Raw genomic sequence first — 24,550 nt, forward strand, 5'->3', positions numbered from 1 at the left:
GGTGCAGCTGACTGCAACTAGACGCTGCAGAGAGAGAGAGAAAGTAGACACAACGTATGTGTTGGAATCTGTGTGAAGCAATGCTTTATAAAAAAGTGAAGCGATTAATTAAATGTCGTACAACTAAACGCCATGCGTGTAATTATGTTTGTTTCCTTGCTGTGTAACGTGTAATGTCAGGCGACTTGTACGTGTATGCACTGCACCGTCCGCAAGAAATATGGCCGGAATGCGAACACCACATCAGGCGGATGCGCAGTGTGAGGCATCCGATGTCACGAGTACGTGGGCGATGTGTGACGCTTGTCGAGGAAATAATGCTGGTAGACATGTGTGATGGGTACAATGAAGTACGAGACGCATAAATCTGGGGCCGTATTCTGTAGCGGTTCGTTTTGGAACCGGTTCCTTTTGGCTGTTGCCATTGATCGGCGCTTCGCTGTCGTCATCCCTGGTGGGCGGGACGACAAATTTTGATGACGTCACACAGGTTGCCAATCATCTGGAAAGGAACCGGTTCCCTGCTACGAGCGGAACCGCGGAGAAGTGGTTCGCTCGAGGGTCGCGCGCGGTGGCGAGCATGATGTCGAGGGTTGCTAGGGCAACGGTGGCTGCCGGCTAGTCTCGCGCCAGCTGACAAGCCGGCACCGAGACGAGACAGATACGGCAATGGCGGCTCCTTTGGTTGTGCTAGGTTGTGCTGCTGGCGAACGTCGAAAGACAACGACGCGACGAGAGGCAACGACGCGACGCGTTGGGCATGGCCGAAGAAGAGTTTCGAAGGCATTTTAGGCTCTCCAAAGACATCGTGCGACGTCTTTGCAATGAGCTGGAAGAACATCTCGGACCTCAAAGATTTCGTGGTGTCGACACTACGATGAAAGTGCTGTGCGCACTACGTTTTTTTGCCACCGGGAGCTTTCAACAGTGCGTCGGGAATGAAGAAGCGAATGCACTGTCGCAGCCTTCGGTCAACCGGATCATTACAGCCGTCGCCAAGGCCATTACGGTTGTGGGCAAAGAAAAAGGATGGGTTAGATTCCCATCCACGGCGCAACAGAAAGCCGCCGTCAGCTGTGCTGGCCCAACACACACGACGCCTTTGCTAGGTAGGGGTGCTCCTCGACAAATGAAACGAGTATTTCGCGCTGCCTCGCTGAACCATGAGGACCCAGCCGCCTGTCCTTGTGCGACGACATCGTTTCGGTTTCGGTGCGCGAACAAGTCCAAAACGTAAACAAAGCGAGGCAAGTTGTTTGCATAACGTATGGCACACCACCTAGCGACTAAATAATATAACAACACAAATAAAATTACAACTCCCAGTAGCCGTCTGCGCCGCAAGCTCACATTTATTACTGAAAATATATTTGCAAGTGTTCTATACAAACCAATGTTTTTTTATCAAACCAGCAACATCCTTCAATTGCTATACCGTCCCCCAAGTACAAACAAAAATGATGACGTGATCTTCCGGCAGACCGCCGCTCGTTGATTGGTTCCCCTCACGCCGCCCCGTTCCACTCTTTCTCCGAGTGACGTAATCCTGATGTAACAGCCAAAAGGAACCGGTTCCAAAACGAACCGCTACAGAATACGGCCCCAGGACTATTGGCCCAGAATGAGCAAAAATACATTGGTGAAGAATTAAAAGCAACAACACCGAAGTTCAAGACCCAGTGCACCAGCGACGACTGCTAGAGGGAGGGCCTCCAATGTAGCTCAGCAGTGTGGTCTACTCCAGGAACAATTAATCATCCCGGAGTCATTAAAACGTATGCTTAAGGGTGTTGTGCTACAACGTATCTTTTGGGCAGCGCAGGTGATTTACGACGCAAGCGCAGAGTAACCGCTAAGTGTCAGCGATGGCAAAAGGCCCGCCCACCTGAACTAATCAGTCGACGCCGCACAAGCTCCCTACTCAGCTGAAAGCCATTAGACAAGCCGCACATATTAAGCTCACACTTCTCGGAAATGGCGGCTACGCACAGAGTCTTCTGTACTTTTTTGTGCAAGTGCCTTATTTTTCTTCACATAATCATGATTGTGCAGATATCTGAACCGATAGATAGGGAAAGATAGTTTCTGCTCCAGTGTCAAAATATAACAGACGTATATATTGCCATAGCAATTAAATAGACACTCCAGGCGCATTTTTGCCGTCGCCGTGATGTTCCGTATAAAGTCCAAGGGCGATAACGCCGTCCCTGTGCGCTGTATGCTGTATGTGCGAGTGAAGGCACATACAGTTGAGTCGACCATGGCGGCTCGATCGCGCGCCATGGTCCGGAAACCGGGGAGGAAGCGCGCCGTCTTCCGTCGCGCGAAAGACACCAGGTGGAGGGCAGGGAGGGGGGGGAGTTTCTACTCCGGCTGCTGCTGCGTATGGCGTGGCCGCGCCCGGTCGCGTTTCTACAATTGATAGTAGGTACAGCGGGGCGTGGCGCTTTTGACAGCGCTCGACGTTTCGGCGCAGGCGCGAGTAAGAGCTGGCGCGAGAGAGAACATCTGGGGGCTTTTGCTCCTTGAATATATGACTCAGCCTAGGCACTACGGAGGAGGTTTCTTAGAGCGCGTTGTATTCGTTCGTCCCCTAGACATGCCGGCATTGCGGAGTGCGGTCGAGTTGGTTTATACGCTCCGCCGCTTGCTGCCCGCGCGGTGAGGCAGTGGGCGCGGACGCCGCTTGGTGATCGCTGTGTTTGAAGGGACAATGTTCTGACTGGTGTCGTATGAGTCGCGGGTCGCTTTTTTCGTCGCAACGATAGACCTGATTTTTTGCAAGCACTGCTCCAGGAAAGCACATGTAACCGGCAAACGGAGGCCTCAGGAGAGCACCTGAGGTTATATTAAAGCAGGCGGCGCAGGATCTCCGGGGCACCCAAAAGCGGTAGCGGGGGGGGGGGGAGTGTCAAAGCTGGAAGCAGGGCGGCCCGTGGGTTGGGGCCGCAGAAGCCGAAGCGTGCCAGGGGTGTTCGCATAAAAAATTGGCTGTCTGCGACAGCGGATATCCGATCTTATACTCCCCTGGCACGCGCAGGCCTCTGCGAGCCCCAACCCACGAACCAGCCCGGCTTCTAGCTTTGATGTCCCCGTTGCCGCTTTGGTGTCCTGGAGCCGCCGCCAATAATGCAAAATAATGACACGTTGTTTTCATTAGTAAAAACATGATCGAATAAATATACTTGCGTCGAGCCGCCAACTTGCGATGCTAAGTTCAGCACTACCGCGCCCCGCGACTTCTGCCGGCACGCCTAGGGACAAGCGCATACAACGCGCGCCAAGAAACTCCTCCGTAGTACCCAGTCAGAGTCGTATTTTCAAGGAGCAAAACACCCCACATTTCCTCTCTCTTACCCGCTCTTACTCGCGCATGCGCGCAAACGTCCGTCGTCTCCGCAAGTGTCCCGCCCCGCTGTACCCACTAGCGATTGCAAATACGCCGCCCAGTCACACAAGCCATATCTTGAAAGCGATCTGCGATATGCGGACTGAGTGATGATAGCTTCGTGTGCGCGATGTTTTCGCAGCTAAGTTCGCGTTGATGCGGGACGCAGTACGAAAGTCAATTCGCTCGCTGCTGCTGCCGCGCTTCGCCTACGTTCATACTTGGTCTCGAAGCGGGCGGATGGAAAACCAAGCGGCGAGCCATATCGGTCTCGGACAAATTTTTTTCGCCTCGGCGAAAGCGTAGTGGTTCTATTTTACCGAAAGCTGCACTGACATGTAATCATTAAAGAATGGCGCCAGAAGTGTCAGCGGCGATGCTAATTGATGCGATGAAAAATTACTCGGTGGTGTACGATAAAACTCACAACCTCTTCAAAGACGCGTTCCACAAGAGCTATTTATTTATTTATTTATTTCAGATGCCCTCATGGCCCACAGGGCATTATTGAAGGGAGTGGTACACACATTTCAATAAATTTGTTACAAAAGGATACAACGCAAAAAATATATACTTTTTATACCAATACCATACCATATACCATATAGCCTGTATATACATTTGGATGAAGATTGCCGAGGAGTTGAGTACTCGCAGAAGATGCAACAGCCAAGCGTTCTCGTGTCGTAACTTCTCGCTTTTTCAGAGCCGGGCAAATTCACCGCGCCGCTTTCGGAGTGTCTGCTTCTTTAGATACTCGTTGTACATATCCAGAAGAAAAAAAAAACACTTAAATGGATTAAGACTGTTTATTCCATTTGGTCGTTAAAATATCGGCGAAGGCAAAGTTGCGCAATCACTCCATAGAATCACTCATGTTGATGCCCGATAGCTAAATGAACGAACCTATATACTGCTTGAAATGGTGTGGTGACGAGTGCCACCACGCGGACAATTGTGCTTTGGCGAAAGCTGCGGCGGCGGCAAAACGAATGCGAACATCTTGGACTCGTGCGCGAAAGAATTTCCGCCCGCTTGGGAGTTTTCGCTTAAGTGTGAACGAAGCCTTTCTCATCCTGCAGCGTTTTGACTGCGAGTTTCCACGGTCATCGAGTTTGGTGTGTTCATATTTGCGCATGCAAGGGTGTGACACCATGCTTGTTAATTTAGTTAGTAAGCGAATGTTTGCAAGTTTATACGGCCGATAAAACTAGTATCATTACTTCGTCTATAGCTGTCTAATAATTTGCTATCGCAATCGATGCTTTGCCTTTCGGGCGAAACTGCAACCTTTTGTTTCTTTTTTAAACGAGTGAGTGTGCTTATTGCACTGCAGCTGACTTCAGCAATTACAACATGCTTGCTGGAGGAGGTTAATTAGTGTGAATGATGATTGTTATTCTTGTCGGCTATATATAGCACAGGTTTACGGAATCCGCAAATGCTTTGAATTTTTGCAAGCTATAAGACACCGATTCGTGCGAGTCACCTGTGTTTAATAACGAGAGAGAGAGAGAGAGAGAGAGAGAGAGAGAGAGAGAGAGAGTCCATGAAGCACCTGATCTGTAACGAAAACACGTACGATATGAAGTATATACGCGCCTGAATTCCATGAAACACATTTACGAGCCGAGGTTGCAGCGCCCGACGCGAAAAAGTATCTCCCTCGGGGCTGCCTGCTTTCCAGAGTGAAAGACAAACTGTCTTTGACATGCGTTAATTAATTATATGTAATGGAATTGCTTTCCTGTCCAGATTTCTTACAACCTTTATATAGCGTAGTGTACACTTGTCAAATCTTTTTTTTTTTTTTTTTCATCACTGTATCCTGTATGCTTTGTTGCCAGGGTGGTGTACGGCCAAGTCAAGCATTTCCTCAGCCTTTAGCCCGTGCCTCCCAAGGCAGTATTGTACTGAAGTTGTATTGAGTGAGCAGAAAGAATGAATTAAAGAAAGAAAGAAAGCAGCTCGTCTTTGCTTGCTGGACAGAGGGCATTAACGGGCATAGCTCGCTGAATACTGTGGACGGCTAGGATTAAGCCTGCAGCTCTTCAACGCAACGCGCACTTAGGCCGATTGCGCTTGGCTGTCTCCTGGGGGGCAAGCGCCGCGCGGCGCTTTTCAAGAGTAGAAGCACATGCCCCGTGAAAATGTGATATGCACGACGGTTTCACCATACACATTTTGCGCGCGTGTGCCTCTATTCAGCGGCAGGGCCTCGTTACGAAACCGCGTCCGTGCAGTGCCGCTGCTGCGGGAGATGCACAGATGCTCTCGGCGCCATGGGGGGTGAATACTTTCCGCTGCATTAGCGCCGCTCGGTCGAGGATGGAGTGTATCTGCAGCGCGCATCTGCACCGCGCATGCGCAGAAGCCGTAATTAACTCATCTTGCGTTCGCTTAAGCGCACACAGTTTCGTAACGCGATTTCGATCTCCTTACTCCCCACATCCGACCCTTCTCACGAAGAGCGGGCGGCGAGGGGCTCTTGCCGCTTCTTTGCGTGACATCCATGGCGTCGCACTGATCCAACATGACGGAGGGACGACGTCGTCGTGCTGTGGATCGTTCGCTGTTGCGCGCCAAACCCGAATAATTGCGAAGGAACGCTTGTACCACGTACTTACACTTTGCGTTTTAACCATTGTACTTTCTCATACTCGCTGACGCTCTACTGCTCGATTTTATCCGCGCATTGTGATGCATTAATTCCCAGTTTCATCCAATAATGCGACGACACGGGGGCGCGTGTGTAGCTGAAGGCTTGTGCACTACTGCCCGTGTGCTGTTGGTGAGGAAGACTTATAAAGCTGTGCGTAGATACATGACTGCGGGAGCGATAAGTACACCCAGTGGGTGAACGGTGAAAATCCGAACGTTGTGCCGTTTACATATGCGAATATATGCCAACTGAATATATGCCAACTTCGAAAGCATTGAGACATTGAGAAGCAGGAGGCCAGGGCGACATAATCCACATTTGGACTACGCCCCTAACACTTTCGGCGTGTTTCGACAGTTCGCTTTCATCGCACAGATACGGTACGCGCAATCAAGCACGCGCCTTTTTGTAGTGACGGAGAATGATATTTGCCGCGAGTGCGAACGCCCTTGCTGCACAGTCGTGCGTTCGGGCCCTGCCAGCCGCGATGCATTGATTTGACCGGCTGCCGCCCCTCTCATCGAGCGCGCCGATCGGCCGCACGGAGATTGATCTCTCTTCTCTTTTCCCTCCAACGCACTCCTACCATTCATCTTTCGTTCATTTTGCTTTATTCCTCGTCGTACAGGAAGACGCTGCGAGAACGTGACCGCTGCGGATACGGCGCGTACAGTCAACGCCTTACTTAACCCGAACACGCCTGCCGTTTTGCTTCTCCTGCGAAATGTGCTGGATGTTTCTGGTTGTGCTTTTAATGCGCCAGCAGCTCAATGCGTATTTATTCCGAAGCATTCTGATTTCTATGGTTGCTCCTTACGGCGCGTGTTTCTTAACGCTAAGCCCCTGCAGACGTGTCTTCATTGTTCAGGTTGAGACTGGCGTTGGCTGTTGGATGTGGAAGTGGATGTCGGCGCGCGCGGAATGCAACTTGATCGATTGGTTTTAACTCCCAGACCAGAGCAACGCTAGGGCTTTGAGAGACGCCCTAGTGGAGGGCCCCTGGTTAATTTTGACCACTTGGGGTTATTTACAGCGCACATATATCTCAGAACACGAACGCTTTTTTTTTTTTCGGGGGGGGGGGGGGAGGGCATTTCGCCTTTATCGGGGTGCGTCCGCCGCCACAGCTAATGGAATCCGGGACTCGTTATTAGCAGTAGCTCGCCATAGCCATTGATCCACCGCTGTGTGGAATTCAACTTGGACGCGCCGCTCAACACTTAATCAGTTTACACTGGTATTCTTTCAAAATACTATCGTCATTAAGTTGGCGGAAATTGGTCGACTATTACTGATGAAAATGAAGGCTAAGCCTCCGCTCCCTCCCCCCCCCCCCTTCAAAAATTTCGCGCCAGAACTTAGCACCGCAGTACGTCAGCCTGACGTCACGTATTTCAGTGTATATTCTCGCATTTAAGCCGTTTTCGCGCGGGTAATGTTCGCTAAGCTTCCGACGTTGAACATGTGGTTCATGAAGAATGCAGCGCAGTCCTTATTTTCTGATGAACAAATCAACTGGACCTCGAGCGGACGCTGTCAAATCCGATGGCGTCACGTCGGGCAGCAAGAATGACGGCGCATCGGTAACTGGGTGCCTGTGGAAGAAGGTCGGGTGGTCAAAACACAGCCACAGTTTTCCTTTGGAACGCGAAACCCAATTATTCTTTTGCATTTGCCCACCCTCGTCCACGCATAATGATCGCGAAGTCCAGTTATGAGCGATTGCGAAAGCGCATTCTGAAATGTGAAGCTGTTGCCAAGTCCGAAAAACTGTCCGGCGTTACGCGCAGGTGGTTATTTATAACGCTTGGTAATGAACAGCATGGAAGCCAAATTGTTGCCCGTACCAAAATCAGGGATTCAAAAAAAAAAAAAAAAGAAAACTTCGTTAACGATGCCGAATTCTCTATCCTAGGCAAGTGTAATTGGATTAGCTCGCGGGAGGGCTGCCGGTCGATTAGGCTGCGTGGTGCGATCGGTTATCTTAACAGCTTGCCTCGTCACCACCGCCCTTCTGTTTCACGCATGCACGCGCCAGCAGCTACATCGCACGAGCGGGTCAGTTTGTCGTACGAATGCGAGAGGCGCATTTCTCATGCGCCTGGAGCGGCTGTGGAGAGCGTAGCGGCGGTTTCGTTTCGCGCACCGGTGCCTCTTCGCTCAACCCTTCTCACACCTCCCCGCACGCACGTGTAACTTTTCTTTTTCTTTCTTTCATTATTTCTTTTTTTCTTTTTCAAGAGCAACGGGATGGCAGGAGCGAAGAGCAGAACAGGCTAACGGGAAGTAAAAGAAATTTCAGAGTCAAGGCGAACGACTTAGTGGGGATTACGAGCTAGTAGTTAGCGTCGCGTTTTCTATATGGCATCGTGTCAAGCACGCAGAGGTTTGAGTTGGTTTTCATAGTTGCCGCTACTCTTTGACGAGCTCTAGGGGGGCGTCACCGTGCGGCAGCGCCAGCGCCCCGAAAGCGGAAGCGCCTTGACGCGGTCGGAAAACGAGGAAAGAGAGAGAGGTAGGTAGGTGTGAGCGAAAGAGAATGACGGAAACCCGTAAAGGAAGGAAGGTATGATATCGAGAGGGTTGAACTGTTTGACCAAAGGGGAAGAAACGTAGAACGAAAAGAACAGTCTTGTGGGGTTCCGGTGGAGAGCAAACCTAGAGACAGACTGCGAGCGAGCGAGAGATTTCGCTAGGAGAATGAACGGCGATCGGCGCTTTGGCTGGCAGGGCAGGCTACAGGCGAGAAGGGGTCGCTGGGGCAGAGGGAAGACGCAGGAGGGAGAAAAAGTGGGCGTATTTGTCTGGCGTCGCTGCCGCCGCGTCGTTGTGGCTGGAGGCCCTCCTGCTCCCAGCGCTGCGTCTGGGCCAGACGGCGGTAACCTTGGCAACCGCTCGTCTAGCTCATCTTTCTTGGTAACTCCTTCTCTCTTCGTCTCTCTGTCTGGGCTGCGGCGCATTTTCCCGCTCGCCTTCCCTTCGCTGTGCCGCTGCTTCCTCGGCTGATTCTTGCTGGCAGTTCCGTTTGCTCCCGTGCTCGCGAGCCGCGACTGCAATGGCACGTGAACGGTGTAGCGGCAATGCAGGTGCCATCCCCCAACCGCTCCCTACGCCTTCTCCTTCACCCGCGCCTCTTGCTCTTACGCTTGTTCTTACGTACGTGGTTTTATTTTGGCCGCCGCCTCCATCATCGATGCGCATGTTCACGTGCGGCCAATATTTTAGTGTAACCGTGAAGCCTTCTCTCGGGCATCATTCGCGTGGCGCGCGATATGGAAATTTGCAGTACGCTACGTGCTCTGAATGCTACGGCGGAATAGATTCCACAATGGTGTCGAAACCTTGTGCCGTGTTTATGTTCGAACTTCGTTTGATCTTTCATGTCGTTTATCGCGGGCTCGCTGTGAGCACGCTCGAATACCGTGCAGCGACTCAAATGGGAGCTTACGAGTTATAAGCCGTAGTTTTGACACCTCGGGAGGAATAGGAAGAGCGGGCTCGTGTGGACCTGTGGCATGAATGTCGGGATAACCCACCCCGTGCATAATGCTTGGTGCTTCAAAGAAAGCGTTTGCGACGCATAGACTATGCATTTATATTTAGTTGCACGTTGTTACGGTATGTTCTTTGACTGCGGCAGGAAACTTGAGGCCGCAGCTTGATGATCGTGATGCGCGTATTCTTGAGCGGTCGAATGACGGATTACATCCTATTGTACCTCCAAAAGGTGGAACCGCGGATAGGGTCGCCGACTGGTGAGCGCGGCTGCTGCGCTGGCGTTCCCTGGGCCGCGGGCTACACGTGAAGCTCGGGAAAATAGATGTGCCTACCATTCGCGCAAGCTTGCTGTCCTGTGTGTGGGGCGTTTACGATCGATGTAGCGCATGGAAATATGATCGTTCGGGCTTTCTGTTATGGCCGCGGGCAACGTAACGGCAGGCCGTCGCGAAGCGTGTAGTTTTACTTGGAATAGCCGCAGAAAAGAGGGGCGCTGCCTAATCATGCGCTTATGTGTGTGTTTCTGTGTTTATTTGTATTGACTTTCTGCACACCACTGCCATGCGTCGTCGAGGGACTGCAGGTGACAGCGGCGGACGTGCTTCGCTGGCAGCCGACGCGCTGCCTATCGATCGGCAGATATGCGAGCTGTATAGAGGAAAAGGACCTGGCGCATTCTTGGCTAGTTACGGGATTTGTTGTCGAAAAGGAATTAAATTTGGCACACTCGTGCGTGTCTGGTGTGCACGGCATTGTCGAGAGATTTTAGGAAGGAAGGAAGCGTTTCTACGCGTATAAATGCGCAGCAGCTGTGCGCAGCACATTTTATTGACAGTGCTAGCTCGCCGTCTTGTAGTGTGCTCCCGCACTTTTGGCGCAAAAAAAAAAGAAGAAATGTCGACGGTGATAAAAAAAAAAGTTGCAGTTTAGCCTGAAAGGCGAAGCGTTGATTGCGATAGCAAATTAGTGGACAGCTATACGAACTAAGGATAGTAGTTTTATCGCTTGTTTAAAATTGTAGACATTCGCTTACCAACTAAATTAGCAAGCATAGTGTCACGCGCGCACAAGCAAACATGAGCACATCTCGCTCGATGGCCGCGGAAACTCGCTGTCAAAACGCTGGAGTGAGGAAGCGCGGCAGCAGCAGCGAGCGAACTGGCCTTCGTGCTGCATTACCAAGCCGCGCAAATACAGCGCGCGGCGGACTGTGTCTCCGTCGCAGACGGCTTTCAAGATGCAGCGGCCCGTGGGCGCGCGGCCGCCCGGGGTAGGACTTTATACGGAACCTCACGGCGACGCCGACAGTAGAAATGCGCTTGGAGTATCCGTATAATTTCTATCGCAATAAAATACTGTGGTGGAAGAAACCCAGAAGGAGACACTCCCAACAGACACAGTTCGATTAGAGTTACGATATCTGTTTTTGGCTGTCCATTCACCAGAGTTGTAAACTTGATGGTTCGATTTCTCATCAAATTTTTTTCCGATTTTCAGTCGCTACAGAATGCGGACATTTTCTTTCATACCGGCTTTGCTATTTCTGATGGTTATGATGTAGCTCTTTATGTATGTATTCTTGCACAAGAGAGTAAGAGAGAAAAAAAATGCGTTGGAACTCTGCAGGCTTAGGTGCGAAATTCAAAAATAAGGCTTCGATCCTGTTTCCTCTTTGGGCAAATCACTTCTTTCCGTTGAACGAGCACAGATATACTTTCAGAAGCCTAATCAACCAGTGTAATCAAACCTTAATTTAGTGCTCTTCAACTGGAAGGGACAACCAATGGGAAAAGCTGGACAGCTAGATGCCAAAACAAAGCAGGTTTGTGAGAAAATGTGGAAGCATTTATGTTCCTGTGAAAGCTTATTTTACAATTTATATTATTCTTTATGACATACTCCCTCCCTCAAGAACACCAAACGAATAATATTGTTATATTGCTTTTTGATTGTTTTGCAGCTCTAAACATAAAGTGAAATCAACGTCCAATCTGTGCACAGTGGACGTAACTAGACTCTAGCCACCATAACCAAATTATATTGTGTTCATGTTGTCTAGTCTGTCCCTGTTGGTTGTTGTTGTTGTTCTTCTTCTTCTTCTTCTTCTTCTGCTTATTATTATTATTATTATTATTATTATTATTAGTAGTAGTAGTAGTAGTAGTAGTAGTAGTAGTAGTAGTAGTATTGTTAACATTATCATCATTCTTATTTTGCAAACAGTTCTCAAGTACTAATTATTATATACTGGCAAATTCTGTTCTCTGCTATTTCTTGAGATATGAGCTTTTGTTATGGAGAGCATGGGAATCAGCTACACATTAAGGGATTGCTTACTGTTCATGTTGCCATCACTCCTAGCTCTTTATTGCCTCTGTAGAAGAGAGAAAGGCTCTTTTTGGTTTCATATTGTTGAGGTGACTGCACTTAACAAGCTAAAGTAACATGGCATAATAAGAACAATTTCTCGTAGCACAGTAGTCTAAGACGCTTTTCAAAGCAGAGTGTTTAGCAGTCTAGTTACTAATCCAACTGACACTGCTTAATTTGGTTAAGGGACACCAAAGAGAAAAATGCTTTCAGCTATGTTGGTAACTACACCGCGACAGATGCAGACAAAAGGAATAGGTGAGATGAATGTTCAATAAAATGAAAAATTGGACGAGAAACTCGCCCAATTTTCCATCTTATTGCTTTGGTAAATTACCCTTCTACAATACGAACAAATCCACTCTTGCCATGAGGAAGTGCCTTGCAAGCCAGAAAAGAAGTAAGAACGAAATACAGATGGCCATGCTGCCTTAAAGTTCCTGCACCAGATCACCATGACGTCATGGATTTTTACAGTGTCTGTTTGGCCCTAGTCCACATTTTATAGGTAAAGGTGGACTATATTGTATTGTAAAAGTGCCAGTGATTAAACTTAGCCAGTTCTAAGAACATTTACTGAGCCACAATGACCCAGATGTGAGGGGAAAAAGAAAAAGTTGAAATCTGCGACATCACTCTTGACATACCGGCCGTGGAGCTTGGGCATGAAATTCAAAAACTGAACTTTGATCTTCATTGTCTTCTTTAATTATCAACATGTTACTGCAAAATTAATGAAAATGTAGTTTTGAAAGAGTACTTTATCAGTCCGAATTGGTTTAGCATTTCTCTTTAGTGTCCCCTTAAGTGAATAACTTCAGGGAAGTGCAGTCGAGGGCAGCAGAGAATCAGATGGACTTATCAGATTAGGAAATCTCTGCGTATGGTAGGATTAGTTGACAAAGCACTTGTGGAGATTCCTTTGCCCTGCAGTGAAATTATCATGCACTGCTGCTGCCACCAATGGCTTTAGGCTAGTCATCTTGTACATGTTAGCTTTGTCTATCTCCCTTGCAGCAGCGGCCACTTCACAGACGGTCTGTGCATACTCACGGCAGTCTTCGGTGCGCCTGCAGCCATCTAAGGTGGATGCGGATGGGCAGAAAGACCATGAATCTGCCGACCAGGATGTCCATGATGCTAGGCGGAGCAGTGGCGATGAACATCAGCGACATCGGCAGCAGCAGAAACAGCAGCAGCAGCAACAGGTACAACAGTATCGAGAGCAGGAGCAGAATCTGGCCACAGGGGAGCTTCTGGACTCAAACACAACCGAGCGGTGCCCACGAGGCTCAAACTTCTGCTACACGCTCTGGCAAGAAGATCCTACGAACAAGACGACACTGATTATTCTCACTCAAGGTAAAGGAGACATTTGGTGTATGGGTTAACTCGGCGATTTGTGTCCAGTGAGTAAGTGCTGATATTCACTCATTTGAAGGGAAAAAGTGAACTGAAAACTGCATGTTGTGCACCCACTGCATGACATGCAGAACATTTCAGGAACTGCATTTGAGTTTTCTCCAATGTATAGAAGCTGCAATAATGAACTGAATTACTCGAGATTGCATTTACCACAGGAGCATGCATACAACTCGAGGTAGTATAAATATATAAGTAATTATGAAAATTAGACTCGCTCTCTAACTGAAAGACTAAGACAATTTATCCTAATGCAAGACTGAAAGCATGTCATTTGAAGAGTTCATAACCAGTACCAGAGATGCCAAAAAGCTGATGCTGCTAATTTCTTCAGCGTAATGAATTCTCTTCACTTTCAACCAGAGAACCAAAACTGAATTGGCACAGGATGCAATTGTCACACACTTATCGTGGACGCCATGAGTGGCATGACTGTTTATGCCTCACCAGCTGGCAAGTCCTTAACAAGAGTCCTTGGGAGTCCTTAACAAGCTGCAATCTGGTTTTCTGAAACACCCTGTACATTCTCAAATAGTTTTGGCTAGCAGTACAAAAAGAAAAGGCATTAAAAACAAGTAGAAAGTCAATACATTTTACTGTAATCTTAGATGGACATCTTGAAACTGCTGCTAGTTCAGGACACTTGATAAGTGGACACACCTGGCTTGAGCATTGACCAGCTTTTTTCCTGTTATTGCAACATGTGCCCTGAAATAACTAATATATGAGTAAGATGATGTTAATTAATTTAAGGTAATTGTTGATGACCACACAGTTTCTTACATCTACTGGAAAAATAGGGTGTCACCAAAAAATGATGTCTTTATCTCTACTGCCCTGCATTTAGAAATAATTTGACATCTTCACTGGGTACCAGCTTGTATGCCACAAAGATCATAACACTTTGTTTTTCGTTGCCTGATGATGAACTACTCTGTACTTTCTATGTTTCTCTTTTGTATAAGGTTGCTTACAGCAACTTTTGATGTCATGCATTCAATAGATGGCATTTTGATAGGCTAACCACTTCGAAGGGATGCACATTTGCACCTGTGCAAGGTGTTTAACTGCATAGATTATTGTGCTGAACCTTGATCTCGCACTAAATACTTACCATTACACATACATACATACACGTACTATTACGCACATATGCGAGAACACATTCATGCATGCAAGCCACGTCATATATGCATACTATGTGTTCCTATATACAATCGATTTCTATAGTTTATAGGACACAAGTTCTGTGAAAAAGGCACATTTCAGGCCCGCTTTAACTCGCTGCAAGTAAAATGGCACAACACTATGTTGGTTGCGAACACCAGCAGAGGTAGCAAATCTGAAATGCAGGCTGCACGCCCAGGTTAAAGAAGTGTTCAGCTTTTCCTGATGTCCTGCGTCCCGCAAACTTTTGGCATCAACTGTATTACCTGGCAGCTGCTTCGATGTTTCAACATCGGCCTCTTTGGAGGAGTGCACGCATCTGACTGGACTGCCAACTCTTTTACAAAAGCAAAAATCCTGGTGCATGGCCTCATCCATCATTAACCCAGAAAGCTGTGTGCTTTACTGACTTTGTTATAATTAACAAACCCGAGAAGATTGATAAAGACACCCTGTGTCTGTAACTCTCTCTACCTTTGCCTTTTTCTTCTTTCAATCCCTCATCCCCTTTCCCCCATGCAGCATAGCCAGTACTTCTAGTTAACCTCCATGCCTTTCCTAATTTTTTATCTCTCTCTCACTCTGCACTGTCTGGCATATTTACTTGTTTATGCTTTACAACAAATGCCTACCTCAAAACTTGTAGCCAGAGCCAATCACAAACGATGTACTGCCTGTACTTTGGCAGGTTGCTGGGGCACATCAGGTGAAGTGGACTGCAAATCCTCCAACTGCATCTCTACCAAAAAGCCTTCGAAAGCACTGAACAACACAAAGTTCTGTTGCTGCCTGGGAGATTTCTGCAATCTCAATGTCACTGACGGTTACATTCCAACTGATGATGACAGCACAGAAGCATATCTTCGTAAGTCCATGCTTGTGGTGCGTTCTTTGTGTTTACTGCGAAAGTAAAAAAATGAAGACCATGCTTCTATTACTGTGGTAAATGATCGTTTTTATGTAGCTGGTATACAGATATGTAAACATGAAAAGAGCACAACACAGAAGACCAAGAAAAAGAAAAAAAAAAGGGAGGAAATGGGACAACAGTTTATAAATCATTATTGCGGTTGCATACATACACACTGTTGTTGTGGCCGTTTTATGTTTTATTAATATAATTTTTGTTCTCAGTGAGCACCCATCCTCTGTCTACTTCTCTACGTCTTCTGTGTTGTAGCCTTTCTCTGTTTATGGATGCTTACAATTATTTGTAAATCTCCTTTTTCATAAAGTACAGTGTATTGCATGCCCAATACCACAACAGTAGCAGAGGGTTGTGAGCCCAGTTCCTTCTATGTTCGTTTAGAACATTTTCATATGAACTGACTTTATTGCCTTCGCTGCTAACTCTTCAGGGTCCTCTTTAAAAAGTGGAGTAAACCAGCTTTTACATCTTTTTTTTTTTTATAGCAGTGCCTTATGGGATGTCCTTATATGTTAGTGGCTGTAATGTTACTTACAGTCACCTTTTAATTATTGAGGTGAAACCACAATGATGAATGTGGAAAGGTTATAGTAGGATAGAATTGGGCTAGTTGTTATGTCATTATTGGAAAGCTAGAGTATTCATTTGTGTCTTTTCCTTCTTCTTTGCACATTCTCCTCACAGTACCCTAGTTTCTCAGTAATAGAAAGGATGTTGCTTATCATAATTGGTAATTGGCTATGTTTTCACTTGCCAAACTTACCGAGCAATGATGTTGCAGCTGAGCAGTACCGTGCTGAGCCAGGAGGACAGACAGTGGTGATAGTAATAGTAGGTTGCCTGCTGCTCCTGGCAACCATGGTCAGCCTAGTAGTGCTTTACTGGCGCTGCGTGTCACCAAAGCCCAAGCCTGGCCTTGACTCAGCCCACCTTATGGAGGCACCCCAGCTGCAGTCACCGATGCTGGACCTGGACAGCCTCAAAATACAGGCACGTCTCATGAGCCATGTGAAATGGCAACCTGCGCATTTCATTGGGCTACTTGCAACATTACAGATATGTACAACACTGACAAGCTCAAAGCTAGGGATGAAATTGGACGCATTGCTGACTAGCATCCTTAACTTTATTCCATCACATTGCTTGCTAAACACCAAAGGGAAGAACCAGTAATGTAAATATGAAAGGAAGTACATATACACAAGATTTGGAGCAGGTGAATATGCAAAAGAAGTAACGGGTTACTTGTGTTCCTGTTCTTCTTGTCAAATTAACATCACCTGCAAAAGAAAAAGCAGGTCTTTATCCGTTAGGGAAATGGAGGTATTGCTAATATAGGACTCGCACATTATGTGTGTAAACAGAATGTGCTAGTGCCCAGAGCTAACATGTGGCCAGAAATTTTTCACCGCACTTTTCACAAGGACTTTTTCACCAGGCACATGGCTGTGCTGCTGAAAAGTACTGTGGCCTCTTTGAAATGTTGTAAAGCTACTACTCCACCCATGCTGCATGAAGTTCAGGCATGCAGGTTTTGAAGACTAGGTGGCATAATTATTAGAAAGCACACTCGCATACAGGGGTTAAAGCTGGGCCATGAGGAGAGCAGAGATGGTACTAAGTTTAGAGCATTTCAATATAGAGCTGTTGCTTGCCTATAAACAATGAAACAATACGCTGCACTGTTAAGGGTAGCTGGATATACTGGACCCCTATTGCAACATCTGTGACAGGCTTATTCCTGGCAGAAGGATCTGTCCCTATGCAAGGCAGTTGGAATGGAAAGCAGTAGTTCCGGAATCTGAGCAAAAAAAAAAAAAAAGTTTAAGGCATGTTTCTGGGCATCCAGATTCCCTGTCCATACCTGTACAGGAACATTAAAAGTACCATGCACTGCTGCAGCCTCTTTGTCCATGAGTAGGAAGGACCATGAATGTGGCATGGCTGGTGAAAAAGTGTGTAATTCTGAAAGCCCCCGTGCATAATGGCATTTATTTTTAATTATAGTTGTCATTTGTGCACTAAGCAGTCAGTTTTCAGCATTTGTAACTTTTTTTGGTGGTACCAGGGACATTTACTATTATGTTTACTTTATTTTTATTCATTTTTTTGTGACACGGATACTATTGTTATCGTGTAGTTGAAGCTTTTTATAACGAAGTGGCATCCGACACGACAATATCTTTGTTGTAGCTGATATTCGTTACAAGCATATATATATATATATATATATATATATATATATTTTTCACATGCTGATATGGAGAGAACATTTTGATTTGCTCATCATATCGCTGTTCACTACATTGATGTTTCATTTGATTGATTGATGGATATTGTTTTTTGGCGCGAGGGCCAGAAATGGCCAAAGAGTGCCATGACACTTGGTGATGAATGGCAGTGAGAAGGTGAGTTGCAAATTGTGGATGTGAGATGGCTGTATGTCAGCCTGAAGGTATTCGCTGTGAATTGCGTGACATATTTATCTATTTAGTAAAATAATTTCAATAAACAGTGAGTGCTATGGCTGTAAAAGTATGTTATGAAGGATTAGTTACTAATACGTGTTAATTATAGCAGCACTAGTGCCTCGGCAGAGCCCTTCAGTCCAAGGGCAGCGAGTCTTATGCTCTGTAAGTGACTGCATTGAAGCTTGGGCCTCCAAGGAGAGGCTGTGCTACAAAAAGCCTGGCCAAATGATTTCTTTCGTATTTGTTTCTGTTAAGAACTTCAGTACTGTTTTAAAATTAAATAGAGGGTCATTGCTTGAAAAGGATGCTGGCTGCAGAGGTATATTATGGCGGCATAAGGAAGGAAAGTATGTTTTTCTCTCCTGTTCTACTAATGAAAACTGAACGAGTATATCGATGTTTGACTGTATATGCATAATGTACGATGGTATGCGATTCCATTTGCCAGACTGATATGTCTGGAGAATGAACCTTGCCAGGGTTTTAGCCTTCTGCCTCTTATTTGGTTCTCTGTATTCAAATTTTGTACATGAGAAGACAAAACAAAGGGAGAAGTAAAAAGGCAAAATGAATGTTGACATGCCCCACAGAGACAGCAGACGTAGCTTTCACATACCTAACTTCTTTCCTGCAGGAAACCATAGGAAAAGGCCGGTATGGCTGTGTCTGCAAAGGCTCTCTGAATGACTGCACGGTGGCCGTGAAGATCTTTGCGCAGCATCACCACCACTACTACGCCAATGAGAAGGACATATACAAGCTCTTTCACGGTGACCTTCCATTCCTTCCGAGGCTGATAGGTGAGTCAAGTGATGCTGGATGCTGCTAGCTGCATTTGCAAGTGGATGACATGCTATGTAGATAGGCCCTCGGCTGAGCCATCTGTGGGTTGCATGAAGGTAGGTTGGATTCGATTTAACCGGGGTATTAAGTGGAGAGGTTCGAAGAATTTGCTTCCTGCTACTTCTGTGTGGCCTAGTGCACAATGACTGATGAAAACAACTTCGAAAAAAGAAGATATACTGATGGACAGGGAAGAAAATGAAGAAGGAAAGAAATGGTGGAGGACGCAATGTCACAATTAAATGCTAGTTTGGAGAGGGGGAGGGGGGAGGAAGCAAATGTTGGAAGTTCTAACACATGCTCATTGTCAGTACTTCGAGGCCAGGTTGCACATAAAAATAAATTCTGTGTAGCACATTATATTTAAAGGAAGCTTATTTACACAGAAGAGGTAGCTCGAGCAGTCACTTTGGGCAGTGCGCTGCATCCTAAGTCATGACAAATCAGTTCTGTGGAAAACGCAAGGTGGAGAAGAGTTCACGAAAGGGAAAAAATTGTCATCCACCTGACTGTAGCTCAGAGCCACAGAGGGAAACCATGTGGGTTTCTTCTAAGGAAACTGTATGGGTTTCTTTTGTAGCTTTGTGATACAGTTGGGTGGATGGCAATTTTTCCATTTCATGCATTTTAATTTCAGCATCGTCTTGTGTAGAGCGTTGACGGTGCAATTGCTGTTGTTGGTGTTTATTGTCTTCATTACACCCGCCTTGCTATGCCAGGAGAAGACCACGGTCCGAGAGTAGTCACTACAGAGAGCGTAGGATTCCTGTATGACACGGAGTTCTTCTATCTGCTGGGCATATAAAGGAGCTGACAAGTTAGCAGCACATATAACATGTCCTCATCCGGTTCACTACAGGCACGTGACGATGATTCAACGCACCATATTTTACATAGGAAGTGGTCGGTAGTCAAAGGCCTAACCTAGCCAAAATCAATCAAGCAAAGCTACTGAACATACATGTCATGCTTTTGCTGCCCTAACTGAAACTTGTGTCTTCAGAGTTATATGATGTGTTGGACTGATAACCCCTGCATTTTGTCTGTTCCATCTTTCAAAGGTGCTGATGAGCGTACATATCCTGACGGGAGGCGTGAGTGGATGCTGGTGCTGACACATGTCCCCAAGGGTTGCCTGCAGGAGCAACTGCGTAAGACCACTGTGGACTGGCCCGGCCTATGTAGGATGGCCCAGTCCATCACTAGAGCACTGGCCTACCTACACACTGAAGGTATGTCTTTTGCATCTACCATAGCATTTCTAGAAGGAAAGCTGAAGCTGTCATCCTTATGTGCATAGGTATGCCGGGAACTGTAATCTTTTATTAAATCATGAGGGTTTGTGCTGTTCTATAAAATGTGAAAAGTGTGGCAGGCTGCCAAAGTTGCAGGAAAGACTACAGGGCCAGAGCTCACTGTGCATCAGTTTCAATCGTCAATTTTGTTTGCTTACTCGTTATATTTAATCTGAGTAAATAATAATGAGATATATTATGGTAAACAAAGAATTGTGATGATTTCATTCTAATAATAAAAGCTTTATATGTGCGGAAATAACTGTGTCTTAAATAACGTTGGAGACAAGCCTCGCTTATCCATATTCCAGTATTCCTATGGTGTCACAGTGCCTGTTAGGAAGCGCGCATAGATGGTGGCTCCAGATCTCCTTCTGAGTACTATTGTAAAAAACTCTATGGAATCTATGGTGCCTGTTGATTGGCATAATGACAGCAGCACCCAGAACTGCGAGATCAGAATTTTTCTTAGTCGTAGTTTACAGCCGCTTTGTCTTTGCTGTTTTGGGTGCATTAACATGAAGTAGGGTGGTTTAGAGAGCACTGAGGTCATTTTTGTTAGAAGCATGAGAAATGTCTCAAGCAATATCATAACAGTGCTGGAGTCATTTTTGCTGAAAGCATTTCAACAGAAATTTTTGCAGCGCGTCAGTAGCGATGTCAGTACAGCTATTGACAGGCTGACCAGTTGGTTTGCTGTGAGAGTCTGGCTACAAGCAGGAGATATAAATTGTGTGCGACCATGTCTAAATTTCATGACAAACATGAGGGCTTTTGTCAGTTCACTATTTGTGCTATATGGAGTTGGTTAATGTTGATTACAGTCACTTCATCGTTAATTTGAGTAATGTTCTGCATTCCACTTGAAATACTGCTTTTGTGATGACAAGTCTTTCTGGTTAAACCGTTAAAATGGACACATTATGAATTTGAGCCACATAATGTGGCAAGTTTAAGAAAAGGGGGGGTGGGGGGCAAAGAAAAAGAAAACATTATAAAGGGTGAAAAAATGAATGAAACACTTTCTTGTGTTTCTGCTCCTATAATGCTTGTTTTGGTTTCCCTGTCGGAGCATACCAAGTTTACTAGGAGTAAATTCTGTAATAGTTCTGTAAAGTAATAAAATAAGCAAAAAGAAAACAGTTGCAATGCATAAGATAACCACTGTACAATGTCACGCCAGCCGCTGGGTATGTGCGCATAGTGTTTCTTCATCGGTACCAATCTCTCCTTTCTTCTTTTCTTTTCACTATAGAGTCCAACAAGCCCTGCATAGCCCATCGTGATCTCACTTCGCAGAATATCTTGGTTAAGGATGATGGCAGCTGCATGCTGTGCGATTTTGGCTTTGCCATTCGAATCTCGGGTTCCAGGTACATTCAGAATGGCGAAGAGCAACATGCCGAGACCAACTCACTCGCTGATGTAAGTGTGGTGATATGTGCCCTGCCTTTAGCATCTGGGCCTAAGTATTGTGCATTGTGCCATCTCAATTTGGTTGTTCATACTAATTAAATTTCCTTAATTCTTCTTTTATAAGCTGCCAAAACGAGATCTGCTTTGTAGTATGATTCATGAACTGCCTTCACATACTGCGTAATGGCAGTTTTTGGGCTCTGAGCTGAATGCCTTAATGTATGTCTGCTCATGCCTTCAGCCTCTGAACTGTCTTGGCACTTTATGCTACTGTAGTGCGTAGAACGGCTTGTGTATGAATGAAGTGACTGTTCCAGTTTGCTCCCTTTAAAATCAAAATGCCATCTCACAACTTATTTTTGTTGCAATGTATTGTTTTCAGGACATTAGCACTCTGTTTGTGCCAGCCAGATTCTACATTTGTTCTTTGCCTACACACGCACATGGAAGCAGCATACCAGAGTGCTACTAAGTACAATCAATACAGATAAAGAATACAGCGACAAACGCCACTGTATTCTAGACAATCAAGAATGCTCACTCATCCTCTCATAGTGTGTGCTGTGAATGTGGTCATCTTCGTCTGCCATGTGCCAGCCAATCATTGTTGCTGAATTGCCACTTTTGAGTGTTTCTGTATGTTTGCGTTTCCCTGTGACACCATCTAAGTGCTACGTCTCTTATTAGTGGACGCACGTTGGTAGCATGCAGCTGTGTGAGGATTGCAGCACTTTTGAGACGCACAGACCACCATGCCCTGCCACCACGTGCGTGCTTGTGTAATATGCCCACTTGCTAAGCTCCCATGCTGGCTCTCTCAGCAGCATGTCCAAGCACGTCTGTGCCAGCTCCACTTGCCAATGCAATGATTCTTGGCACTTTGTTCACGAATTTGTGTGGCGAGTTTCCTTCCCAGCATCTGTGACATATGTCAGTGTCCTTTCTCTCATTCCTGGCTGCGTGTTCCTGATATTGGCATTGCCATGCATCATTGTTTTACGTTGTGCCAGTGTCCTTTTGACACAAGGTGAGCCTACTGTGTTTAAAACTTCCCTAACATTGTTGCCAGTCTATTGTTTACTGCCAAGGCATAGCAGAACCTTCTGTCCACATATGCAAAGACTGGAAGTTTTTTTTTTTCTTTAAAAGCTTGGAGTGCATAGAGAGCAGACATGACACACTTTTGTGAGAGGAGTGTCTCGTGCATTCTAAAACTGTCATAGACCACGATAAAGTGTTGCCTCACACTAAGTAGTTCTGAAAGTGAAACATCTGTGGTGTGTGACCCTGAACACTGTCCTTATTTTTGTTCTACCTCACCAAGGTTGGAACACTGAGGTACATGGCGCCAGAGGTGCTCGAAGGTGCAGTCAACCTGCGAGACTGCGAATCTTCGCTCAAGCAGGTGGATGTCTACGCACTTGGTCTGGTCCTCTGGGAAATAGCTACTCGATGCTCTGACCTTTACCAAGGTAACCGTAATTTATAGTCTGCGAACACTTAACATTAGACTATGCATTTCCATCCTGCTTTGTGGAATCAGGCTCATAGGCTGTTGCAGACACTTAGCAGTATCAGTAAACTCTTTTAAATAGCTGTGAGCAGCTGCTGGAAAAATTTGTGATGTCACAGGAAGGTGGCATTGGAATGCCATGGTGACAATGCCTTGCATCTGTGCGGAGGAAATTTTGTCGCTATTATTTGGGGATACAGTTGCTTCTGCAAGATTTCATGTAACAAGCTCCGGATGCATTGGCACCTATGGGTGACAGCGTTCCTGGCACAACGCCAAGCATGCTGTCTTGACACTTTGCCAGAAATTAATTACCATCAATTTATGGTAATTCGACACTGACAGGACCAATTAAAATTGGTTGAATTATTTGCCAGGTGGAACTAAACAAGAGGCAGGAAAAACATAAAATCACACTGCTGATTTATTTGGCAGCATTTGCCCTGATTCTAACATGCCCGAACCGAATGTGCACCCAATTTTTATGGGTGCAAAGTAGAAAACTAATGTAAAAGTCATATCAGAGCACCAAAATAAAGTAGAAATCAAATACGCACCAGATTTTTAGCAAGAAACCTTGGCATGCCTCCAATTCTGAAAATAAGAAAAAGACAAAGCCAGCAAACTTCACCTTCACAGAATGGAAATTTATTTACCTATGTCCATTGTCATCATTCTCAGACAGCACATTATCGCTGTCTACGAAGAACTGCAACATGTTGTCCTCTGTATGTTCCATAGTGCATTTGATATTTTGCATTTATCAAACGACTCTGCAACAATTGCAAACGAGATGGTGGCCCATGTCTAGACATGTTGTCCATCATATGGTCCATAGCACGTTTGATATTTCGCATTTATCAAATGGCTCTGAAACAGTTCATATGAGGTAGTGGCCCACACATAGACTAGCCACTTTGCTAGTTTTTCCTGCAACACATACGATTTTCCAGGACAGCAAACATGTGACTTGCTGTCGCTAGCTTGATATGTAAACTAGCTTATCGTATGAATGAGCTTTTGTAATCAGACGGCAAGCGGAGTGTCATTGTCATGCTATGAGAGAACTCATTCGGTGGCCATCCACGGTCGTTAGGCTGGCTCCGATTAGGCTTGCAAATGCTGCTACCGTGGTTTTAGATTTGGTCTCATTTCAGATTTCAACGCCCAAGCAATTTTTGGATGAATTTATTCGGGAAAAAAGGTGTTAGTTATAATTGGGCAAATACTGTAATAATTTATTGGGAGCTACTGTTTTTGCTTTAAGGTCTTCCTGGGGCAGGTAAATAATAGGCATTTTTGACAAGAGATGACGTGTATTCGCTACATTCACTGTACCCTACACTCCACCAAGATGGATGTTGCCACTTCTGGAGTCACAACTGCGGTCAACATTGTGCATACGTGATGACGATCCAAGTTCTAATTATTCAGCGAAGGCTAATTTCAGGATCAAAATAAGAACGGTTTGGCCACATAGAAGTGTATGGGCACTGGCCGGGACCTTAAGTGAGGATTGAATTAACTAGGTTAAACTAACAGAAGTCTGCTGTATATCCCCTAAAGTGAATGAATGA

The 24,550-nt window shown here is 45.9% G+C and overlaps 1 protein-coding gene across 1 annotated transcript in view; it reads left to right on the top strand.

Annotated features, from left to right (window-relative positions):
• The window catches only part of wit (kinase protein wishful thinking), a 169,456-nt gene that overhangs the window by 129,576 nt on the left and 15,330 nt on the right, over positions 1-24,550 (top strand). The window contains exons 2-8 of the mRNA XM_075692313.1: positions 12,936-13,280; positions 15,196-15,372; positions 16,217-16,425; positions 18,541-18,706; positions 19,811-19,981; positions 21,300-21,469; positions 22,785-22,932. Of these exons, the coding sequence (XP_075548428.1) occupies positions 12,936-13,280; positions 15,196-15,372; positions 16,217-16,425; positions 18,541-18,706; positions 19,811-19,981; positions 21,300-21,469; positions 22,785-22,932 (1,386 nt within the window). The remainder of the gene's footprint in view (positions 1-12,935; positions 13,281-15,195; positions 15,373-16,216; positions 16,426-18,540; positions 18,707-19,810; positions 19,982-21,299; positions 21,470-22,784; positions 22,933-24,550) is intronic.

This window comes from Dermacentor variabilis, chromosome 5 (assembly GCF_050947875.1).
Source record: "Dermacentor variabilis isolate Ectoservices chromosome 5, ASM5094787v1, whole genome shotgun sequence".
In the NCBI taxonomy this organism is placed as follows: Eukaryota; Metazoa; Arthropoda; class Arachnida; order Ixodida; family Ixodidae; genus Dermacentor; species Dermacentor variabilis.